The following is a 25,158-nucleotide window of genomic DNA, read 5'->3' as shown; positions in this document are numbered from 1 at the left end:
GAACATGGAGCCCATTCATTTAGCGATCCTATGATATTTCACATTCATTTTGACAGTAAGCCCTTCACTCAATATTTCACTTTTTTTAAAGTCAGATAGCGAAATTAAGAGTTTCAATATTAGGTTACATTTACGATAATAGGTTAGTTCTATTTACTTTAACTTCCATATTTGAAACCGCTGTGAAATGCATTTTATTTCCTCTGGTCACCTAAAAACACCAGCTGGTCCCTATAAGCACAGATCATTTGGATTCTGTGGAAAGAGTAAAGTTAAAATGAGTTATATCCATTACTTCTATATTTAGACTTCCTTGTCATACATAATGTGGAAATACCAGTTACTAATTGCAAAATAAATCCTACGTACCTCAGAAAGAATTCAGATGAACTAAATACATAGATAAGTGGGGAAATAATGCTTATAGAAACTAGTGTCTAGATAGAGTGGACAGTGAGTGTGTGACTTCAATTTAGACAAAGGGGTCAATTCATTTGGTCTTAATAGAGGCAGAGCCATTTATTAAATCATTGATGTAGGACCTTCATATTTATAAATATACTAAATGAACTCCCAGTCACAGTTAGGTGCTTGGTGCACAAAGGACCTCATTTTAGGACAGCCGTTAGATCTGCCACTGTTTAGATAAATTGAGACCCCACAAGGGTGTGTTCAAACTGTTCATCACATATGCAAATTATTGATTTCAGCAACCTATGTTGTTTTTTCCAGACTGAAATCTTAAAACCACACTGACACAACACCAGCTGATTTTAGCTTTGTCAATGCACACTAAAGTTCCCTTTTTCATGAAACTGGATCTTAGGCATGGACTTGCTTCATAAACATATTTGTTTTGCTCGTGAATTCAGGTATGTACGATTTTAATCAAATATTAAATAACAGACAAGTACTGTATGCACTGTAGTGTAGTGTGGATACCTTTTTATATTGTGCTAAATAAAAACTTTTATTTGTAGTAATTTACTTAGCCATGGTTCTGTTGTAAAAAGTAAAACATGAGGGTGCTGTTTATAAAATATTGAATAATTTCATCCAACTTTTATATAAAGAGTTATTTAAAACAAGTTAGTCTAGAGATCCTTTATAAATAATAATACAACCATAAATGCGTTGCCAATTAGAGATGACTGCGACGGAGGTATAACAAGCAACCTTAGTTATCAAGCCTTTTTTTCCGAGTGATTAAAATCAGAGACTTTTTTTTTTAGCTTGTGAGGTAGACTTGACGCATTCTGTAGTTATAGCTATTATAAGACAAGTCTGTCACTGAGCAGAAAAAAGCATGTTAACTGTTACCAATGTTAATCATCATTATCACCTCAAGTCTGGCCATTGATTGTATGTGTTATTAAACATATTGTATGTTGAGGTAGGAAAATAGTTTAAATTAGAAATTGTTAGAAAGTGTTAGGCAACATCAGCATCAGCTTTGACTCTTACTAAATTAGTAAGCATTTACCAGGGTATAGTATTTTACTATAAAACTGTACATGATATATATAATGGAAATGACTCCCCCACAATCTTCTATAGGAATTCCAAGACAGTGTATCCTACAGTATGATATCATATGTTATACCAACAAAGTAAAGAATGGCTCTGTCTCCCAATACACCTAACGTCTTTGCGTTTGAAATCACAGCTCAGCCTCCATTCTCCTCTGAATAAAAATGACAAACCAACCTGTATTGTCAAAGGGCCTGACAACCATTTTAATCAACTGTAACTTACCATACTTTAATTTTATATTCGTCTATGCTTGTTCAAAAACAAGATTTTGTGACTTTGTGTTTATTTTAAGACATGAAACAAACAAACCTTTTTCAAAAGGTAAAAAACTACTTTTCAAGTTACAAAATGAGAAAAAAACAAAAAAGCTAACTTACTTAAACTGACAAATTATATACTAGTTGTGTTTATTTTTAGATTTGTAACTTTAACTGGTGTTTTTCTCTTTTTGAAAAACAAAATTAGTCATTTACTCTTCACTTCACTGGTCTTTGGTTAATTTTTTAAAAACTAAAAACAGTTTAGTCACAGATTCTATTGCTGAATGGTGCTGACTTGAATCATGTCCCAAATCAACACAATTGACACAGGATGTAGGTTGAAAACAATTGTTGCATAATTGCTATAAATTTAGGTCTGGTTGTGGGAACTTGAAAGTCAACACCTCCCTCGCTAGAATAAACAGCAATCACTGAGGTTTGTTTGTTTCAAGAGTTTATTTCCTCGTACATTCGACCAGCCCTCATTATCGCTTAAATATTTAACAGCTCCTCTAGGAAAAATCCTGACTGATGCATATGCTTTTTACAGGCCATGGAAGCAATACTTTCTCAAAGTAAAGAAGACCCTGGAATTTACCTGGTCTGCCTATTCAAAACCAACTCCAAACAACACTGCTGAATTTCTCACGCTACTTCTACTGTGTTTTAGCATTGCTGTCATAACTGGGGGTCTTTCGTTCAACTGGATGTTTTACACTTTAGGGTTAGAGTACTGCGCTTCTGGTGTGACTGCAGGGATTTACAGTATCATGGCCTTTCTTCTCCTGTTTTTTGTACACCCTGTGCGCTGTATGTTTACAATGATAATCCCCACATTGGGCACCAAGCAAGGCAGCAAATTAATAATTTCAACATCAGTGATGCTCATAGCACTTAAGGTTATTCCAAACATGGTCACTAACATTAATGTTATAATGTACACTTTGAAATGCAGTGCGAGTACTTCAGCTGAAAATGTGATCAACTCAACTGAGTTGTTGAACAATGCCACAAAGGAAATAGGCCAGGAAGTTCTCAAAATTAATAAAGAAATGCAAAATGTGTTTAAAGCCAGTCTGGGAGATTTTGACTTAGCTGCAAATGTCAATGTTTCTGAAATCAGAAAGGAGTTTCACGTTGTCAGCCAACAGGTCGCTAATGACTTCTTGTTGGCTAAAATGGTGCTTGAAGAAACCAAACTCGTTACCAGTAGACTTCTCGCTGGCCTTTTTGTCCTATGTCTGCTTATAGGTTCATCCTGGTATTTAAAAGGCTACCTTACCGATATGAAGTTTGATAACGTCTACATCACTAAGCAACTGGAGCACTTAGCCAGAGAGAATGGAAGACGTATCATGCCTACCGCAGGATTAATCAACTCCAGAGGTTTCAAAATGTCCCGTCGTGAAAGTTTTAGATGTCTGGTTCGTCTGGCAGTCATCACTTTATATCTGCTCCTGATTATAAGTGTCATCGTGGCAGACCGGATTGTCTTCAGTTTTATTGTAACCAGTGCCCCCTGGCTTTATGACTTCCCAGTGATACCCATGACCATTAGAGTCACATACTCGGTAAGCATTTCTTTTTTAAATTTCTTCTTATTACCTCATATCTTAAGAACAAAGCCATCCAGTGTATGGATTGCATATAACACTGACACTGTCCAACAGCACTGTGCAAAACCCAGACAAAAACCAAACATCCCAACTGTATCATAATAAACATTACACAATTGTAAACATTCATTTAGCACATTTCATAATCACTACTAATAACCTATTTAATGTTGGTTCAGCCTTACAGTTCCCCATACGATTGAGGAAACCTTAGGAAAAATATGTGTTTAGATTTTTTTCAAGGCTTGCCAATATCAGAAACTGCAGCGTTTGCAAAACACTCTACAGGCAATGTTCCCTTCAGGTACTTGAAGTATCTTGTGAGGTATAATTCAGAAAGAATTATTTATATATGATGTGCTGTAGCGTCCGTGGCAACAAGGTCTGTTATTGGCTATTTCATTTGTGATGTCATTCTGTGTCTTTCTTGAGTTGTAGCAGCAGGTACCACTACAGAAGTGCTGGGATTGGAATCCAACACCAACAAAGGGTCCTATTGCCAACTATAGCTAATTGTTACTAATGTTTTAGCGAACCATTTAAAAAAAAAAAAACACGTGTATTTTTGTATGTTATTTTATCTTTTTTCTAACCTTATGTGTGTGGGGGAGGATTCACAGTAGTGACGCAGTGAAACAGCACATTGATTGATAGATGCTGATGACTGGCATCCACTGTTGCGTATAGGTCAAATTGCTGTAAGCTTTATCAGACAAAAAAATGTACAGTGATCACTGTGCTTAAAATAAAAAAAAATAAAAGCACATTACAGTAACTCTTTACACTGGCAACCAGCAAGGCAGCACAAAAATCGTCCAGGTGGCAACCCTACCTGCAAGCGATTTCAAGTGACAAGAAGACCAGGGGGATTTACCTGTTTCAGGTAATGAAAGATTAGATGGGTGCGTCCAGAAGCTAAATATTTGTCCCTAGACTTCCCTCATGCATATTCAAACTTGCTAAAGAATTATAAATTATATCAGCTATATAGCTCTATACACTCTGCCTTAACCTGTGCTTAATGGATGCAGGTTTAAAATACCCTCTGGGGTTATATTAACAATGCAATGTTATTGATTAAACAGAACCCAATCGTTCTATTTGAGTGGCAGTCAAAGGGTTAAAGGGCCACATAGACTGAACTGCTTAAAGGGCCACATAGACTGAACTGCTTAAGCCCAAGGGTGCAAAACTACAAAATAAAGAAAGAAATGGGGCACAACACCTTTAAGATTCGTGTTTTCTCTATTTTTCTTACAGGCTGAATTGATATTGGGTTTTATTACCATCAAAAAATATAGTTTCCAAAAGGATTATCACTGGAACTTTACCCTTACCTCCAGACACTGCATAACGGAACCATCCGAACCTGACAGAGACATCGCCATCCTGGTGGGAGCCCTTTACCTTCTCGCCTACATCATGGTCATCTGTGAAATCTACGCAACGCGCATACGCAGAAAGATTTCTGCTTCCTTCTTCAAGAAACAGGAAGAGAAAAGGGTTCATTTTCTATATCAAAAAATAATAGCCAAAGAGGAACGAAACAAGAATGACCTTCCAGTGTATATTATAAAAACGTCAGACAACAAATAAATTCACTAGAACCACTCTCTGTTGGTCTAACTTTTAGAAATAAGGAAGGAATAATTGTGGTTGGTTATGAACTTGTTGCAGAATTTCAAAGCAAATAAGAAAGAAGTCTAAGGTATTTACTGTTGTCTTAATAGTTTTTGTCTATTAATTTTAAAATCAAAGAAAAAAGTTGACCAAATTCCAATGGGAAAGGCATGCAAGCCACACTAAAATCCTAAGATATGGAGAACAGGTGATAACACCCTCTAGCACAGTGGTTTTCAACCTGTGCTACGCAGTACTGGTATGTGACAGGCCTGCAACTGGTACGCACTGGCAGTAGTTTTATGACGGTATGATTCCTCAACCAGAATACTACCTTGTTGTGAACTTTCAGAGTTACTGATGGGGAACCACACTGTGTTGTTGATTGTGGTGAACTCTTGTTAAATAATTAGATGATGCTGGCACATTTTCAGTGAGAAAACCGGTTGTAATGGGGTAGGTCTCTGTTTTACAACAGCCGTTTAAGATTGCACATAGTTAGTGGTACACCTGGTGGAGTCTGCTGGAAACACTGGTACTTGAGATGAAGAGATTGAAAACCACTGCTCTAGCACTATGTCTAAGGTATATCTGGAAGCTGAAATGTCAAAAGATTTATTGTAGCGAACTTATGGGCAGCAGTGTGGAGTAGTGGTTAGGGCTCTGGACTCTTGACCGGAGGGTTGTGGGTTCAATCCCCAGTGGGGGACACTGCCGTTGTACCCTTGAGCAAGGTACTTTACCTAGATTGCTCCAGTAAAAACCCAACTGTATAAATGGGTAATTGCATGTAAAAATAATGTGATATCTGTATAATGTATAATGTGATATCTTGTAACAATTGTAAGTCGCCCTGGATAAGGGCGTCTGCTAAGAAATAAATAATAATAATAATAATAACTTACCTGTTAAACAGTCATCTTAACTCTCCATATTAACTATTGAATAACTAGCAAGACTAAAACAATAACAGTGTTTTACCAACCCTCCTGCTTGGTTCTGCTATTCCATTCCTATCCTCTCTACGTTAATGATCAACGTCACGGCCCAGCTGTCAGGGGTGTTACATCCTAAACCCTCCCCACATGTGTGCAGGCACGAGAGTGACCCCCAGCAACACAAAGCACACTACAGGGATTCATTTAGCAAGGCCGCCCGACATTTATTAGTTTTAATAATGTAAATGTTATTGGCAATTGGTTCAAACACAAAAATAAATATTGAATATTTATTTTTAAAGGGTTACATATACAAGGTGTGTTACTCTGCAGCATCATACAGGTCTTATCTCTGCTCTAAAGGGATGTGGTTGTCCTAGTTCAAATAGCAACTACTACCAGTTTGTCATTCCTGTCTTTTCAACTGATAAGGCACAATTTAGAATGATATTGTCCTCTTTACTAATTGAAAGTTAAAAACATATATATTATATTGAAAAGGAGAAAACTCATTATATATGATGGAATTTAATGATGGATAACAACAATTATATAACTATAATAAGATGCCTCTTGAATATAAAAACATTTGGAACCAAGCTGTAGAATATATTTTAACAAACAAGAGGCGTTATATAAAATCTTGGCTCAGCCACTGACTCACTGTGTGTGACCCTGAGCAAGTCACTTAACGTCACTTGTGCTCTGTCCTTCGGATGAGACGTAAAACAAACAAGGTCCTATTGGAAGTGGCTCAGCAGCAGCAGTTGTTGATGCATAGTTCACCCTTTAGTCTCTCTAAGTTGCTTTGGATAAAAGTGTATGCTAAATGACTAATTATTAATAATAATAATAATAATAATAATAATAATAATCCATATAAGGACCCTTGTACTCATAAGCATATGTGCCTATTTGCAGGATTATACTGTAGAGAGTAAGAGATGCTCCTCAATTTGAGTGAAGGTACTTAAAAAACAGGCTGTATCAGAAAGTGAAAAAACACAGCATTCGTATAATTGCAGTGAGAATGTCTCAAAATGATTAAAAACACCATTTAAAAAAAATGTTAGTAAGATGGTGAGTAAAGTAAATGTAATTTCAAGTTAGTTCAAATATCAATGTTGCAAGATGTTTCCCGGTATTAAGAAACTTGATTATGATGACCCATGCATTTTAGGGTAAAAGTGCCAAGGGACCTCTGCTGGACAATTTGGATACTGCAATGCAAATACAATTGCTACTGAGACACAACTTTAAGGACTGTAATTTAAAAACCCATTTTGATTAATTCTATCAAGTTTCTTGAATCAATTTTCAGATGTTTTACAGGTGATTTGTTAGTGTATTCTCGTTTTTCAAAGCAGTATCTAACAAAACAAACAAACAAACAAAAAAAAAACAGTCCTTGAAGGTATTTTAATAAAGGTATGTTAATAATTTGGTAGCATTGCTATCCTAGCAGTGTTTGATTACTTAAATAAAATGAAAAACCTTTGGTGCAATTGAAAAGGCTGTCAGATGATTTTTGTTGATATTTCTTGTATTGAATTCTCTAGTTCCTTAATCATTTTAAAATATCATGAGCACTAAATCTGCTCAACATATGTACAGACTCTGAAAAGGTTTATTAGATGCATTAGTTTGAGATGGCTGGTACAATATTCCAATATTTTCACAGTCATATTTCTAGTGATACACAAAAGCCTAACAAGAGCAGCCCGTGCCCAGCTTGCCCCATTGACATTTCTGAAGCCTTTCTTTCTTCAGTGGTTTTCTTTATGAAAACTGTATTAGCCACACATTGCCACCAGGTGGCAGTGGTTACTGCATTAGGAAAAGACACTTAATGGATCCCTTTCAGATTTCAAAACATTTTTTTTTTACTCAAAGACTTTCAAAATACTTTCTGTCTTTTATCTTTATCTGCTTTACGGATCCATAGTATTCTGACACTACTAACTTAATTATTGTCAACTCAGAGTCATATCAGTGACGCTGTTATAGTATGTGAACTAGTTATTACCTACCAGAATGACAGAAAATGTGGTAATTGTAAGTACGGATGTTACTGGTCAGAGCTGTTCTTTTTTTTTGCTGGTTGTGCTAGAATTGCAGGATCCCTGTGTCTATGATAGCACAGTGCTTACAGTTTTGTGACTAGGGCTCAACTTTACACTGGGACTGTTTTGCAGCAACAAAACCACTCTGTTAGCATTTTATTGCTTAAAAAATAAAGGCTTTGTATTTTATTGAATAGGAACCAGAAGTGCTAACCCTCATTTTACTGAGGAGGGTCAATTTGTGACTAAATGCAGGTATAAACAAACATGTAAGCACTTTAATTTGGTGTTTGGTTAAAATATTGATACATTAACTCAATGCGTGGATCAAACCAAAGATTACATAATATTGTAATTGTTAATCTTTGTTAAGGAGCTGCTCTTCAGTTTTAGTTGGTTAGCATAGACATATATAATGTAGGTTACACCAGTCAAGTATCAAAGTGTCATTGCAAAATGAATTGCACCATAAAAAGGTTACATTTGGTTTGGAAGCAAGCTAAACGTGCTTGATACTGAAGCCCAAATCCTGAAACATACCGAATCTAGGTGTATAACGATCCGATATTTCAATTTTTTGGTTTGATTCTCTCAGAATATCTTGCCCCATCCCCATTAAATCTTCCTAAGTCATTCCATGTCACACATTGTTTTCTGGGGCAGGGGCGGCGCATTGATCAGTACTTCTCAGGCGAGTGAAATCCAGCGACAGGATGCACAGCACAGTTCACAAGATATCAGCACCCCTGTTATAGATAAGAGCAGCTCCGATAGAAGCACAGCTAGTGATGAAACCAATGATCCTGTGAGCCTAGTCAGATGAGCCAAATTAGGAGAGAAAGGAACCTTAATGGGTGCAAACCAAAGGGTAAGTAGCCGAAAGCCTCTGAGTAAATGGCTTGGCACATGGTTGACACAGACCTGTGCTTGTTGTTGGAGAAGGTAAGTGGAGCAGTAGAAAGGAAGCTGGATCCATTTGGGGATACCTATCATCTATGCGTACGGGAGTGAGAGGTTTGGAGTAGATGATAGGAAGCAACGAAGAAGTGTGATTCCAGGAAAGTCTAGATGGCAGCTGGAGATTGAACGCCTGGTTAGAAAAAGGAGGCAACTGAGGTCTGCGCAGTGCCCCACCCAGCCTATTCCAGACGGTAGCCATGCTGAGGCGCTAAGGAGGCCGCACTTTGGTTGATCCCTGGAGCCAGGACTACACTTCAGCCGTCAACACCAGCCCAACAGGAAATCCACACTACCTGGCGGAGGAAAAACGCTGAAGACACATATTATAGCAAAGCTACGTCTTGGTTGGTTCCCAGTACTACTATCTTTTAAAATCTGACATTTCAGTCGAGTCTGGAGAGCTTGTGCTGGTTTCGGTCTTTTGAGACTCATTTTGACAGGCATTGTTTTATGTGTTACTTATAACCAGATGCTTGCAAAATGAAAAGACAAACTGAAGAGCTCTGAATCCATGCAACAAGTAACAGCTTCTACAAGTCAGAGGCAAACTGATACACTCAAAAGTACAAAATAAGAATAACTGTGTGTGTGTTAAGCCTTTTTAAGCTTGATTTTTCTCTTTCTCTGTGGAAACTGCATTTCCCTGCCACAAGAGAGCACTATGGACTACATGTTGGTCTTTTACATTTTGAAACAGTTTGAAGCTGTTGTTGGTTTGAGTTTAGAAAAGTTTAATGCATATATATATATATATATATATATATATATATATATATATATATATATATATATATATATATATATATATATTGTTTGTTTTTACTCTCTGTTGAAACTACAAGCAACTACTGATGAACTGGTGACCAGCGAGAGTCTGGTTCCTTACTGGAGACTAGTACAGATTTAATGCAATTAGATTAAGGTAGTTTAGACAGTAGTTTAGTTTTGAAAGAACCACGTGCTATAATAAAATATTTTATTTTTAAAACCTATCGGGTACTACACTTGGTAAAAGACATGTCTGTTTGCATACCATGCTCAGGTAGGATTGCATATTCCTTTGCCTTATCATGTGAAGAGTGAAATTCTCCCCACCCCTTTAATGCCTTCTTTGCTGTCTTTAGCCAACCAACAGCTTCCCTATTGACTGACAAGCTTTCAGCCAGTAACATTCTTCAATCCAGAAGACCCAGCTGAGTTAAGTGAAGCAGTATCAGACTTCTTAAGACTAAAGTCTAGAAAAGAGTAGTGTAGTTACAGACTTCCAACGATAGAGTAGGTGAAGTACCAGATATGTTTTCTACAACATGGGTTTCTTTCCAAACTGCACATTTAAGACTTATGTAGCAAATGGATGTGAACAATGATAGTGTGAGCTACAAGCACTTTAATAGATGGGAATGTCTGTGATAGGTGTGTATAGAACCACAGGGGCCATCTTCTTTTCTTTCTGAGTGTGCTTACCGTTGACACGTGGTGTCATAGCCGCTTGTGTTAAGAACCAGATGCTATTGTTGTCATAATCTATTGTAAATTATGATAAAAAATATAACTAATGCCTACTGTTTTCGATCACAATGTTAAAAGATATGTTCTGCTGTTTGGAAGTTCTGTGTTTTGAATGTAATGCAAAGCTTCAGGCCTGTAAAAGATCTGTTGCAATGACCTGTCACCTGAGGAGTCTTTTCTTTTCTTCTAGCGTATTCCTTTGGCTGTCAGGTGGATTTTTTACATTGCTTGTTAGCGTTTATCGTATGTTGGAGGCTTACAGTTTATATACTCATGTGCATGCGCTTTCTGGGCACTATTAGTAGTGAGTACACATCAGTCAAGTCCATGCAACAGTATAATTAGGAACGAGAAGGATGCAGGCTTTAAGTTCACTTGCTCAGTTGCTTTAGTGTATTATTATCTCACAGTTTACTTACATTTAAACTGACCCATATAATTAAGATGTACTGACCTGTATTAATAAGAACGAGAAAGATGCTGGCTTTTAGTTTCACTAAAAGAGCCACGTTGTTGTTTTAAGATAAAGGTGCGTTTGTACGAGCTGAATACACTGTATCCTCTGTACTATATTCATTACAAGAGCAATTGAAAGTAGAGTTTTGTTGGACAGTGCTCAGTTCGATTGAGACAGACGTGGTGGAAGATTGCATTGTTATCTTTTACCCGGGACATGTTCAGCCTTTTGGGGGAATCATAGGAATCTGATGAATTTGTAAAGGGACCAGTGTGGAGGGAGACATTCATTCTTTGAAGCCAACCTGAGTACAATGTCTCACTTCCAAGATGGTCCCAACTTCAATCACACTTTTAAACAGCATTTAAAATGACCTGCGCAATTATCAGTTAACAATACAAGTTACGCACAAATAACTACAGTACAAATACAACACATCTCTGCCATGCAAATAAGATACAACTACAGTGCACTCACATACATAGTCAAAAAGACTTTCATTCAAAACAGTTTTACAACTGTAGATGTACTTTATATGTAGCAATAGTAAAATATGTGAGCTAATCAAATTGCTGCTGAAATGTACATGCAATTATGTCATAATTATTTTACTAAAAAAAGTAATTATTCAACCAACCTACACTGACAAACAAAACCCTCTATCTTGTTTAAAACAACATGCCTAGTTGTTGTAGAGTAGTAATATTTTCTGTTAATTTAAACCACAATATGTTGTTGTTTTCCACACATTAGTTTTGTGACCGCCTGAATTAATATTCACAGTTATACTGGACAGTGTGCTTTTTATTGTATATGTTAATACACTTTGTAATTCCCCATGCTCTCCCTATTGTTAATCAACATCAAATAAACCCCATTTGTCTTCAAAGCGAAACCACAGCTTCAAGGGGAAAACCAGGCCTTGCTTTGGCTTGCTGTATCCACTAACAAGCGGTTTGATAAATTATTTTAATCTATTATTTTAATCTACTATATATATATATGACACTAATGACACTGCTGTTTTTGGTAATGACAAGAGTGTTCTGGTAATGACACACAAACTTTTCTATGCAAACTTATTGTTTATTTGTACAACCAAATGTATGTAGGTGCTGTAGTTCAAAGAACAAGTTGCAAATTAATTGAAAAAATATATAATCACCTTTAACATAAAATTTTATAAAATGAAATAAAATGTTTTACTAAAATTGGAATTTGTAGAAGAACAAAAAGTACAGTTATCTATAATGTTAGTAATGCACATTTTAATGTTTTAAAAACAGAACTGATAGAATAAACTATTCTGAGGCTTGCTACTTAGCTTTTATTTCTTCAAGATCTTCCCACTGATGATCTTTGAAGCGACTTGCCTTTCTTTTTCTGATTTAGTTTGCCAATATATTTGCACGTAACTCAGAAACAAGGGCATTGTGGAAAAGATGAACTCTCCTGATCGTGTCAGGGTTAGATCTAAACTGCTGGGTAGCTTTTGTTTTTGGAGAAGTGGTGTTTCTAAATCTTGCTGCCATTCTCTGTCATCTCTTTTTATATTTTTACATTTTCTTCACTTCCCCCAGCTTCTTGATGGGCAGGCCGCTCATGTTGTGGTGACTCTGGTGGAGTGTTGTACTTCTTTATTCCATTGTCGTCTTTTGTGTTTTGGTTCCTTTTTTTTTTGATAACTGTTCGATATTCTTTAACTTTCCTCTTTCTTTTTAGGTATCTTTCTTTTTCTTTTTAAAATGCTCCTGTTATTTCACAGGATCAGACTTCATTTCTTCTCTGTATTTCTTTGACCTTTGAGCAGATGACTTTGGTCCCATTTACCTTTAAAATAAAAAAAATCAAATACATATAAAATATATTAAACAAGTGTATTTTAAAATTTAAAATGTAATTAGCATAATTCACAAGAATCTTTTAAAAGTACATAATACTAATTGATCATATTACTGTTATTACCAGCATGCAGGTGTCGTTACCAGCACAGTCTTCTCATTAAAAATATAGTCTATATACAAAGTGTATGGAATACAGGTACATAACTTAGTGCTAGTTCCCTTTTACTAAGTTTTACTTTGTACACTTAACATTAACAACACAGTTATTTTCCTGATCATATTGCTGTAATGTATAAAAAAATACATACAGCGCAGCTACAGTGTAATAGTGTGCCTATTTTTAAGTGAAAAAAGTCAGTAGAAAAGAATATGTGTCTGTGGAGAACCATATTCTGTTATTCTAGAGGAAAATACCATAGCATACCACTATAATACAACACAATGTACAAATATTGCACAGAGTTGCACAAATCAACATGTTTTGTTTTTTTTTTCTTTTCAAACCACAGCACAGCATGACCATTCAGTTCCCACCTTGCTCTCCAATCTCATTTTGAATATATATTTGGGTTGTTTTGGCTCCTCCTTTTACATTTGAAGTTATTCTGTAAAAACAAACAGGGAACTGCAAAAACGTTAAGCTACCAAAAGCCTTTCTTCTTGAAGTTTGCCTCTGCTAGCTGAGGAATGGAGCGAGTTCGCAGTTTCTGGTTTGTGCAATTCATTTTATTTACACAAATGGTTTGGCTCAGTTAACCTAAAATGATGTATGAAACAAGGCACACATACAGAATAGAAATATCTATGTTAACATTGAAATCATGCAATGTGATTGCTATACGTTTACTAAATAAGTAATCAAGTTTTAAACCTTAAAATATCAAGTACTTGTTAATGCAGATTCAAATGACTTCAGCGGTGTAAAACACCCAGAAAAGGAGATGTTTCTTAAACCAGCTGCTGACTGTGTTTAGTAAGATAATAAAGTGTTTTCATAATAAGTGTAAATGCAGACTTGTCAAGGACTCACTCGTTTTATTTAAGAACATTTTTTGGCATCAATTTATATCCAAACCTCCCTCCGATTTCTTTTTTTTTTTTTTCCAAATCTCACTAATTTTGTTTTAACGGAATTGGTAATACGTGCTTCCTTTTTCTTGTTCAGGTCCCTTCTTGAGAAAGCTCAGAAGACCTTCAAGTTTCTGTGGTCTATCTATTCCAAACCAGCTCCCCGCAGCGCACTGGAGTGTCTTGCTCTTCTCCTACAGTGCTTGTTCATTGCAGTGTTAACTGGAGGGCTTCTGTTTACATGGATGTATCTCACTTTAAAATACAAATACCAGGCATCTTGTGTTGTGGCAGGGATGTATGCTTCTGTGTGTCTTTTCATTCTGTTTCTTGTGCATCCTGTTCGGTGTATGTTTACCATGATAATACCTTCCCTGGGTACCAAGCAAGGCCGAAAGCTGATTATTTCAACAGCCATGATGTTGCTAGTCTTACATTGTATCCCAAACATTGTCACCAACATTAAAACCATATTCGACATAATAAAATGTTCAACCCAAACAACAACTGAAAAAACTTTAAATTCCACCATCATTTTGAATTCTGCGATAAGTGATTTTAAGGAGTTCTTTCAAAAGAGCAAAATTATTTGAACTTTACGGGAAATATTGATATTTCTGAGATTAACAAAAAGCTGGACGTCATTTCTGAAGGAGTGAAACAAGAATTCCACTCGGTTGAATTGATTCTGAGAACATCGTTGGAGGTGATAAAAAAGGTTGTTGCTGGATTGCTCCTCTTGTATTTGCTGGCAGGGTCTGTGTGGTATTTAATAGGCTATCTGACAGACATAAAATACGACAACTTGTATGTGACAGAGAAACTGCGTAGCTTAGCTGAGGAGCACGGGAGGACTGATGCCCTGCTATCCTATGATAAAAAGCTAGTCAAGTCGACTGGTTTAAGAATGTCTCGTCATGAGGTCTTGAGAGCCCTGCGTGGTATAGCTGGGTGATCGCTGCAGTAATAATAGGACTTGATCACTTTGTCTTCTTCCTCCTGGGGAGTATCCTAGAATGGGCACATGACTTTCCAGAAGTAGAGTTTTCTATTTCAGCCAAGCTGTCAGTAAGTAAACGCACATTTTGAAATATATACATTTTTTGTTTGTCTGTGTTTTTATGTTTTATTTATAATGCAGACAGCCTCCAAAATATGTGTATGGTTAATATATATATATATATATATATATATATATATATATATATATATATATATATGTGTGTGTGTGCAAAACACCTTTGGAAAACATATAGGGGCAATTATAATGTTTTTTTTTTTTGTAATTTCATTATTTGAAGAATACAATCATTTCTATAATAAAATAATATTAAAATTAATCTGTTTTTAATTTCAGTTTCCCTATCTGTTTTCAGATTGCATTTTGTCATAATGGTGTGGTTCAGATCTGAGGTCAATCAACTATTAAGTCTACTGCAAACTGGAACCAAACTAGAAACTCTCAATATTTTACATATTTGTGTTATGCTTTTTTTTTTCTTTTTTTTTTTTTTAAGAAAATGTATTTGGGTGGATATCATTGGGAGCATACATCATTGGGAGCATACAAAAAAAAACCCTTAAAAAGTCTTAATATATTTTACAGGTTAAGATTGGAGTACGAGGTGTGAATGAAATTAACAACGCTGTTAACGATGTTGTCAATTTTCTTGGAGGAGACGGTTCCAAGGCTCAAATCCCTACAGAAACACACAAAATGGATAAAAACTACAAGTTCGGCATCCCCCTTCTCAGTGAAAACTGTTTAAAGAAACTCTCGCCACCACGCAGCTCCATAGCTGTCACGGTTGGAGTCCTGCACCTTGTTGCCTTTGTCATGCTGGTCGGGGAGGTTTATGCCAGACGTGCACGCAGAAAGATTTCAGCCAGCTTTTACAAGCAACGGGAAGAGGAGAGAGTGAACTACCTGTTTCAGAAGATCAGATTAGATTAGAAAAGGAAATGGAATGAACACAGCAGTTCTGTTACAAAATGTAGTTTTTGTTTTTGTTGTGTCAAATGCATTTTTAGAACCAAAGACGAAAAATGTTTGTCCGTTTATAAATAGATTAGAAAAATGATCAGCCTCACACTGAGAGACTGGAATTAAGTATATTCTTTCCCTTAAACAAAACGTCTCTCTGTGGGTTTTCTGTCAGCTGGGTGTTAAGCTTTCTGACCAGAGTCCTTTTCAAAGTTGACAGTAAGGCTGTTGGCCTTTGTTATTGTTTGTGTTTTGTGTATATTTTTATATGTGCAATAAACACCACTGAATTTAACAATTAAAAAAAAAAATCTATTCAATAAACCACATTCAAATTAAAATGATATGCTGAAGACAAGCCATAAAGTAGGAATACAAATATAGGCATTTTTATGATTCTGAAAAATTCTTTTAGAAAACATATTGTCTGTGGTGTGTTTTGTGCTGGGAAAAAGCAGCCGCGTCGAGAGAGCAGGGAGATCTTTTATACAGTACGTTCAGAGACTGCAGTTTGCATGATACCCTTATAAAGGTGTGCCTTATTTAAAAATATGGAAAGCATGGCAAAGCATAGGAAAGCATTGTAAAGCCCAAAGAGGTATGGTAAAGCATTTATAAAAAACAAACAAACATGGCAGACCATTGTAAACAATGGAAAAATGCATACTTTGGAAACTTTCTGAATAAGAGAATCCACACATAAATCAATAATGTAATCATCAGCCCTATAAAAGCCCTGTTTGTCTACGCCCGCCTGTAGTTTTTTATACTGTCTGGCCTCCACTCCCTTGCCTCCAACTTGCAGCAGCTTTGTTTAGGGGAAGGTGGCTCGAAGCCACTTGTCCTGCTCGCCAGCATTCGTTAGTTAGTTAAATACTTTTTTTTAGGTATCACATATTCTGCTGGCACAGGGGCAAGTTTTTATACATCTGTATGTTTTCTTTTCTGGAAATCAATAAATGGTCATTCTGCATCAATTGTGGATTCTCCTTTCTGATATAAGCATGTTACTGTGCAAATGTACTGTGATAAACTTTTTTTTCAGGGTAGTTGCTCAATCCCAAATACATGTGACATACACTTTGCTTAAATATGTTTGTACCACTCACTCTTTCTGATTTGAGTACTCACTCCAAATGCATGAAAAGCAGTGTGGAGTAGTGGTTAGGGCTCTGGACTCTTGACTGGAGGGTCGTGGGTTCAATCCCAGGTGGGGGAGGCTGCTGCTGTACCCTCGAGCAAGGTACTTTACCTAGATTGCGCCAGTAAAAACCCAACTGTATAAATGGGTAATTGTATGTAAAAAATAATGTGATATCTTGTAACAATTGTAAGTCACCCTGGATAATGGCATCTGCTAAGAAATAAATAATAATAATAAAAAATCCCAGGTGGGAGACACTGCTGCTGTACCCTTGAGCAAGGTAAATAAATAAATAATAATATAATTGTATATAAAAATAATGTCATATCTTGTAACAAGTAAGTTGCCCTGGATAAGGGTGTCTGTTAAGATATAAATAATAATGAAAAAAGATGATTCTGGTCCACAACATTACTATTTACGTAAAGGTTACAGAGATCAGTAGCCTAACTATTCATTTAATTATGATTGTTATTAATAGGTAGATGCATGTCATGTTTAGATAAGCTTAAAACTGTAATTTCATACTGCATGTGGTTTCTTGTATTCAGGCTGTGGTTAGTTTTTCTCAAGTTCAGACCTGTTGCATGACTGATAAGCTGCTGTTGAAAAGCCTCAGTTTGAAGATAAGCTGTACACATCTTCTTTACTAAAGTGAAATACAAATTAAAGACCTGTCTTTAAAGACAATTTTTATTTTGATTATGTGGTGTTCTATAACTGAACATGAGAGGATTATTAAAAAAATATATAATAATAATAATAATAATAATAATAATAATAATAATAATAATAATACAAATATACAGCACATGCTTTTCACTGTTCAAACTTGGTTAAATTTAGATATCTTAACATATGTTTTTGACAGATTTGTCGATTCAGTTGATATAGCACAACCTGTTGTACCATAAAGCTTGATTTTAAACGTACCCTGGGTCTATAGTGAATGGTGGAATCTCCACTTCAGCGTCAAGAGTATATCGTTTTCCTTCTAGTATTACTTGCATGTTTGTTTGTTCTTTTGGATACATGTGTACACATGACATGTTTTCTTTTGTATATTCACTGGCAAGATGTGACCAGCGTGGTTGAAAAGCATTTTTGAATGATCCTTTGAGACCTGGTAAAGGACTTGTTTTTCTAAGAAAACTACTTTTAGCAGCAGCTTTGGTAGCTACGGGACATTCACTCTGTCACAAGGATTCTCAAAAGTGATATTTAAAACGTTTTAAATGTCTCTTTCTAAACACGCAAACACAAAGCATAGTCATGGTGTTGTGTTCTTCAAAATGGGTTTAGATAAGTGTGAAGAACAGAGGCACTGTTATTCACCTAAACTTCCAGTGCTTACAATCTTTTTTTATTTTATTTTTATTTTGTAACGTTTTGCAGTGAAGTGACTGTTTCCTTTGAGGTCTCTTATATCCTGTTTACTGTCTGCTGTAAATCTAGTTTAGGGTCGATGTGAGAAGCATACAATTCATGATAAAAAAAAAATACACATATACACATTCTCTACCCCAGACATTTAGGTATCACAGATATGCAAAACGTGTTAACAAGTACAGCTGTGATTAATGACAGTATCTGAGACTTCAGATAAGCATAAGGGAACTTTTATATCATTCGTATTCTTATTATTCATTCAGTCTGATGGGTATTGCATAAAATCTAAATGAATGTGATCCTGCAAGTCAATCGGACCATCAGTGCTGGTGCATGAGGGAGCAAGAAACACAGAACCCTGAATTTAATGTAACTTATTATTAGTTCATGACACCACCTTAGTGAAAGGCAAGTGTTTTTAATGGCTACCTGCTTAAAAAGGCCTTTATTATGAGTATGGAACACATTTATTTCCCGAGGCAGAGCATGTCTTGCTCATGTCCATTGATCTAATGCATGACATGCTGTGGCCAGTGCTTTGGCACCTTGTCATCTAGAAAATGTCCTGCAGTCATCTGGGAGAAAGCTGCCAAGTCTCTGGAGGCTGGATCCCGACAGGCCCCCTGTCATAACAGACATGCATGTGAACTTCCCTGTGTGCAATTCCCCTTTGTCCACGTCTAGGAGGTCACTGCTGGTCACTGAGTGGGGGAAAAAACATTCTCGTCATTAACTAAAATTACTGGTCTTTAAATGCAACAAGATAATCTCAAAAGGGGCATATTAATAGGAAATAATGTCCTGGATTTTACACTTCCCCTTATTTAGTTGTGTTGAAAATGCACCTTCATTTAAGGGACATGAAAATAAAGGGACAATATGAAACAGATATAAGTAAAAAAAGTGTAATTATATATTTTTTTACCTTACTAAAAAAAAAAAAAAAATAATGTCTTAAACTGAGGGAACACAAAGTCACTTTTTCAGGAACAGTGTCTTGAGACCAGGAGATCTAGTCTGAGGCAACATAAACAGACACTTGCTGATTCAGCCTGCATTACATATGGCTATGAAAAAGGTGTTTTTAGTGATACCATTTTCACAGGATGAGCTCAAATAATAAAAGTCTCATCTTTACGTGGTGAAAAAATCTTGCAACTTGAGCTGCTCCTGAACTTATTCACCTTGACGCAGAGAATCTTCAATGATGATAGCAAACACGTAGAAAACATCATAACATGGCAACAGAACAGTAACATGTCATTTAAAGCTCTTTAATGACTTCCAGACCAGCCTTCAGTTTTTGTGAAAAGGTTGTTTTAGTACTGGTATATACTGTATTAAACGCACACTAATGTTGCCAAACCACACCAAATAATTTAATTCAAACTGCAAACACAAAGGAAGATCATTTCAAAGCAAGACAGCACCATTTTGTATCCTCAAAGTGAATCACTGTACTTGCGAATCACTGTACAAGCCTGGCTCAAGAGATAATAATAATAATAATAATAATAATAATAATAATAATAATAATAATAATAATAATAATAAACCTTTATTTATATAGCGCAATTCATGTACAATACAATTCAAAGTGCTTTACATACAGAAGAAAAAAATACAAAAATACAATAATAAACAGTAAGAAAAGAGTACAGTTATTAAAAACAACAATAAAACTTAAAAATGTTATGGAAAAGCTAAATTAAAAAGGTATATTTTTAATCGAGATTTGAAGATTGCAATTGAAGGTGAATCTCTGATAAAAGGGGGTAAGGAGTTCCAGAGTGTGGGGGCATTAAAACAGAAAGCAGCCTCTCCCATCCTTTTACCATTCACCCTCAGAATACATAAAAGGCTAGCATTTGCAGATCTTAGAGTGTGTTCAGGCTGATAAGGAATTGGCATATCATTTAGATATTGTGGAGATAGTCCATTCAGTGCTTTAAAAACTAGTAATAGAATTTTAAAATCAATTCTGTAATGCACAGGAAGCCAATGCAATGATGCCAACACAGGTGTAATGTGAGCCCTTTTTTTTGTTCTAGTTAGCATTCTAGTAGCAGCATTTTGCACTAGCTGTAGACATGATATAGCATCACTTGTAAGTCCAGAGAATAAAGCGTTACAGTTATCTAACCTAGAAAAAATAAAAGCATGTACTAATTTCTTTGCATCATCCAAGGACAAGAATGATCTAACTTTCGCAATGTTTCTTAAATGATAGAAGGCCACTCTAGTAATGTATTTTATATGTGGTTCAAAGGAAAGTGCAGATGTTTGCATTCTGCGTGCTGCACATTTACAACGGATATGGGAGTTCCTCTTCTATTATCATTAAAGCATGAATTTGGTCCATTAAATAATACTCCTGTCAGGATGGTGAAGCAAAAGGGCAGATTATTCATAGGGGGACACCTATAATTATTTCTTAAAACATCAACTGGCATATAATTATATTATAGAGGAAAAGTAATTATGTCGGAGAGGTTTTCCTCATGTGCTATTCAACAATCCACAGCACCATATTGCAGTGAAATGAGGCTAAATTTGGTTGAAAAAACACAAACAATATAATTCCAATAATAGCATCAATAATTATGCAACATTTTCTTTTCTGTTTTCATCTTAAAGGGTATTATTGCAGTTGCGTGTTGTTAATTGCCCACTGATCAGCTCATACCGATCCCCTGTCAGTTTAATGACTAGAATGCACCAAAAAGAAAAGCAAGCAGGTGATGAGTACTAAAAATGCAAATGAAATCAAACATTAAGAGCTCTTTCTGTTTTGTTCAAGAAATCCCTGCAGTCCATCTGTCTCTTGTAATCGTTCCAAACTGGTAGAGCTATTTTCTAGACTGCAGCTTTGGAGACTTCCAGTCTTTTGGTATTACTCAGAAGAATTATATTTATTTTCTAATTGCTCTCAATTGAGAACCAGGGTTCTAGGCTTACACTTGGAGATTTTGAAAAGCATCCTGATTGTATAAATGCTCAAGGGTTGCTAAAAAAAAAAAAAAGTGTGTGGTTGTCATACTGTCACGTTGCTGCATGACAAAGACATTTTTGAGCTTCTCCTCCCAAATGACACAAAATACTAAAAATATTTGTTACAACTCTTTATAGAGATATCCTAAAATGCATACAGTGAAAAAGCAAATGAATATTAAAATGTGTATTTATTGTACTTCATGCTTAAGTAAAATTATGGTATAATGAGAAGCCACTATGAGAACAAATGTACCAAAATATCTTCAATGACAATGCAGTGGAAATACAAAGCAAAGCAGTGGATTGGGAAATGGGAGCACAGGGTTAGTTATAATGGAAGAACAGTCCTATGGTAGTACCACTTTAATATTGCAACATACTGGTAATCCATGGTATTATACTGATAGGAGCCAATACACACCGGTTATCTGTGGTCTCGCATAGTTTAGCTTTGCAGTCCACCTTACTCAAAATGCACAAGATGGCACCCTGCAAATGACGCATGAACTTACAGTATAATATTGTGCCAGGATCTCTGTGCAGGGGGGGAGCGGGTAAAAAATAGCAACAAAAAATAGTCAAGAATGGCCAAGGATTCAGAAAAAGCGACTTAAAAATAAGTATGAAGTAGAGTAGCTCCTTTGAGATTGCAGCTGAAGGTGTTGCAAATTGAGACCAATACTAAATAGTTAGGCTGTCCTTGTGAATTTCTGGTTCTGTGGCTAAGCCCACTTGAGCTGTTAGGTGCTGACGCACCGAATCACTTGCTGGTTATTAATCAGGGTTTGATTTGAACTGTAGTGTGCTTGAACTGTGTGGCTTTCTGTTGTACATTGCAGAGTACAGGTTGTTCCCTTCCCATATAGTAATGAAAGTACTGTTCAGCCCCTGTGAATGTTTCCCTCCTGATTGAATGTGCTGGGCTGGTTATGCATTAATGTCACTAAAGGTGAGGCTACCTAGAAAAAGACTGCTGCTACTGTAAATGACTGCTGCAAAATGCTATTCAAATACAAACACAGGTTATTGTGTTTGACCCTCAGACAGGGTCATTGAAAATAACTTTTCAGCTGATTTATTCATTTTTTGACACAGTTTTGGATTAGGTAACTATATTACTGAGAGCTATAAAATTAATTTTTAAAACAGTCCTGTAATTCTTTTGTAAATATGCAAGCACAGCCTGATGCTCTGGAAAAAAAAACAATTGGGGGTCAGGTCATATTTTCCAACAGTGTAACATTTTAAGACATATTAAAAAGTAATGAGAAACAGTACAATTCTGCTGGTGGTGGGTAGTTATTTGCATCATAACAACATTTAATACTGCCATTTGAAGCAAAATGCAGATGAGCCTCCACTTGAAAAGGATCTGAACATCTTATTTATACAGTTTACATGTACGTGTCTTTGAGGCCATTTTAAACTGAGCCTAATGGTACTGAAAAATTGCAAATGATTATCCAAATGCAAATGATTATGTAGATACGATTTCCCAAATAGGCCCCCTTTTTAAAATCTGTGAGGCAAACAGCTAGTCAGAAGCCAACTTCTCCTCCCAGTCAGTTCCCCAAACAAATACAACGTAGGCAGCAGTAAGATTCCAGTCTGGCTTTATTTCCCATTCACAACTGCACCAATTATCACAGCAAGTTAACCAATACCCCACTCCATCTGTCTGAAAAACAAATAGAAATGATTGAAACTGACTGGTATAGATCCTAGCTTGTGAGAATGAACTTGCACTGTTTGCTTTCTATAAACTTGACAAAGCTGAAATAAAATATGACTTGCTCTTCATCAAAAGACGTCATACGACAGAAGTAAGCTGTTGAGATGTTGCTGTCAGAAGCATTGGTTCTACAGAACATCAAAAACAAAATGAGACTGATCAACAAGATCACTGCCCATGCACAGCAACACTCATAAGGAGTAGAGAGGCAACATCAGCATGCATCACCTGAAGTACAATGACACTTTTTGACCTTGTCATATTGCCTGCAAAGACATAGCTAAGTATTTGTTTTTATAGTATATGGTACAGAAGGCACACTAGCTAATTAAAAGCACGGACGTTGGAACACTACTTTGTGAACCTGTATTTAGAAAAGGATACTGTATTTCATAAGAAGTTGTACAATCATATTTGTTTAGGACAGGGAGATGAGCCAGTACATGCCTCAAAACAGATTCAATGCACACCAAGGCTTTAGCAAGGCATTTCCTACAAAATACAGCATGTTTAAGAGTGAGGACAACACTCTTTATAACAAACAAAGCTCTGGTTTGAGATTCCAAAGACGAAATAAACTAACTGCGACTAATTAATGCATTAAGGCTAAAGGGAGTGTGTCTGTATTAACTCTGGTCAAGCTCTCCACCATAGGAAAGAGTGGGGAGTCAGGTCTATGCTCTGATTGTAAAAGTGCCCAGGTAGAGGCACTACACAGCAGGTCTGTGAGTACTGCGGCAGCCTCCTTGATTCATGATGTCCTTTTTTATTATTATTTTGAAGTACATCCGGTGGTGGTTAAGTTACAGTATTGTTCTTTGACTTATACAAAACATGGTGGCTCAAAATATAATCTAAGGACTTCCATTACCTATTGACTTTAGAACGATCCTCTCTGTCTCCTCTATATGGCGCCATATAAAAAGTCCACTGTGGATTTTAAATATTCTGTTGATTGTTCTAGCTTTATGTTTTTAGCGAGCTAACTGTTCATCCCTGTGCATCCCTGCTTGCCTTTGCTTTACCATACTTTAATTCTGATTTATTAGGCTTTACTATACGGTAAATGACAATGAGTTTGTGGACTCTGCAGGAGTTTTGTCTCTCAGAATCTGCTGATTGAAAAATTGCTGCGTTATACAGCATTAGTCACTTATCGATTTTTCTGGCAGATTTTAATTAAATGTGAATGTTGTGATATTCCTCAACTATGTAATCCAGATTATTCACTTCCCAAAATGCCAATAAAAATGAATACACATCACAGAAGTGACAGCCGTGTTCAATAATGATTTCATAATCAAAGATGCTTGCAACATATTGCAATGCAGATCTGTTTGTGCTCAAAGCTGATCCAGGGGATTTTATGAGGAACTATATTGTAACAGAGAAGCTACCGTTCCACGTTTCAATGACTTCCCAAAATACTTGCTATTATCAATCTTTTAGCTCTAACTGTGGGTGAACAAATGAAAGTGATCCTGATTGATCCTGATTCAGAAAACTGACTGCTTCCAACCAAACAAACAGCCATGGATGGAGCATAACATGTTAAATAAGTTCTTTAACTCACCCTGCCCTGTTGATTTAATTCAAATGTTTTTTTAATTCCTCAGCTCCCTTGAATGTTTGCATTTCAGCAGTTCCATGCCATACCTGCATTTGAGCACAAAAAAAGACAATATAAACATTTAGGCCTAAAGGAGGAGATGGACCTAGAAGCATTCCCAGCATGCACTGGCAGAGTTTAGTCCTGCTAGGCTGGGCTGTGCAGTTAGTGGTGTTGGGAAGGGGCTGAAGGAAGGAGGTGTTTGGAACGGGGTGCTGGCGTGTGTTTAATGAACTCTTTTACATTCCTGGATATATTTTTTAACCTCATTCATTTATTTAATTATTGTATTGCATTGTATTGTAAAGTTCAATTAATATATCAGTTTATTGACTACAGAAATATTAAAGCACAGGAATCTCAATCTCTGTTTCCTGACAGTTGCTGTTCTCTCCTGGGTCTCTCGTACCTTGGAGCTATAACACTTTCACAATTATT

The 25,158-nt window shown here is 36.1% G+C and overlaps 1 protein-coding gene and 1 pseudogene across 1 annotated transcript; both read left to right on the top strand.

Moving 5' to 3' along the window:
• The first annotated feature begins 613 nt into the window (after positions 1–613).
• LOC117432400 (osteoclast stimulatory transmembrane protein) lies at positions 614–6,498 on the top strand. The gene is made up of 3 exons (XM_059003988.1): positions 614–872; positions 2,344–3,364; positions 4,670–6,498. Exons 1-3 carry the CDS (start codon positions 829–831, stop codon positions 5,003–5,005), a joined length of 1,401 nt encoding a protein of 466 aa, XP_058859971.1. The 5' UTR covers positions 614–828; the 3' UTR covers positions 5,006–6,498.
• A 7,064-nt stretch (positions 6,499–13,562) lies between these two features.
• LOC131702026 (osteoclast stimulatory transmembrane protein-like) lies at positions 13,563–16,789 on the top strand (annotated as a pseudogene).
• Positions 16,790–25,158: the final 8,369 nt, after the last annotated feature.

Source organism: Acipenser ruthenus, chromosome 29 (genome assembly GCF_902713425.1).
Source record: "Acipenser ruthenus chromosome 29, fAciRut3.2 maternal haplotype, whole genome shotgun sequence".
Classification (NCBI taxonomy): Eukaryota; Metazoa; Chordata; class Actinopteri; order Acipenseriformes; family Acipenseridae; genus Acipenser; species Acipenser ruthenus.
This window is presented reverse-complemented; position numbering and strand designations above follow the sequence as displayed.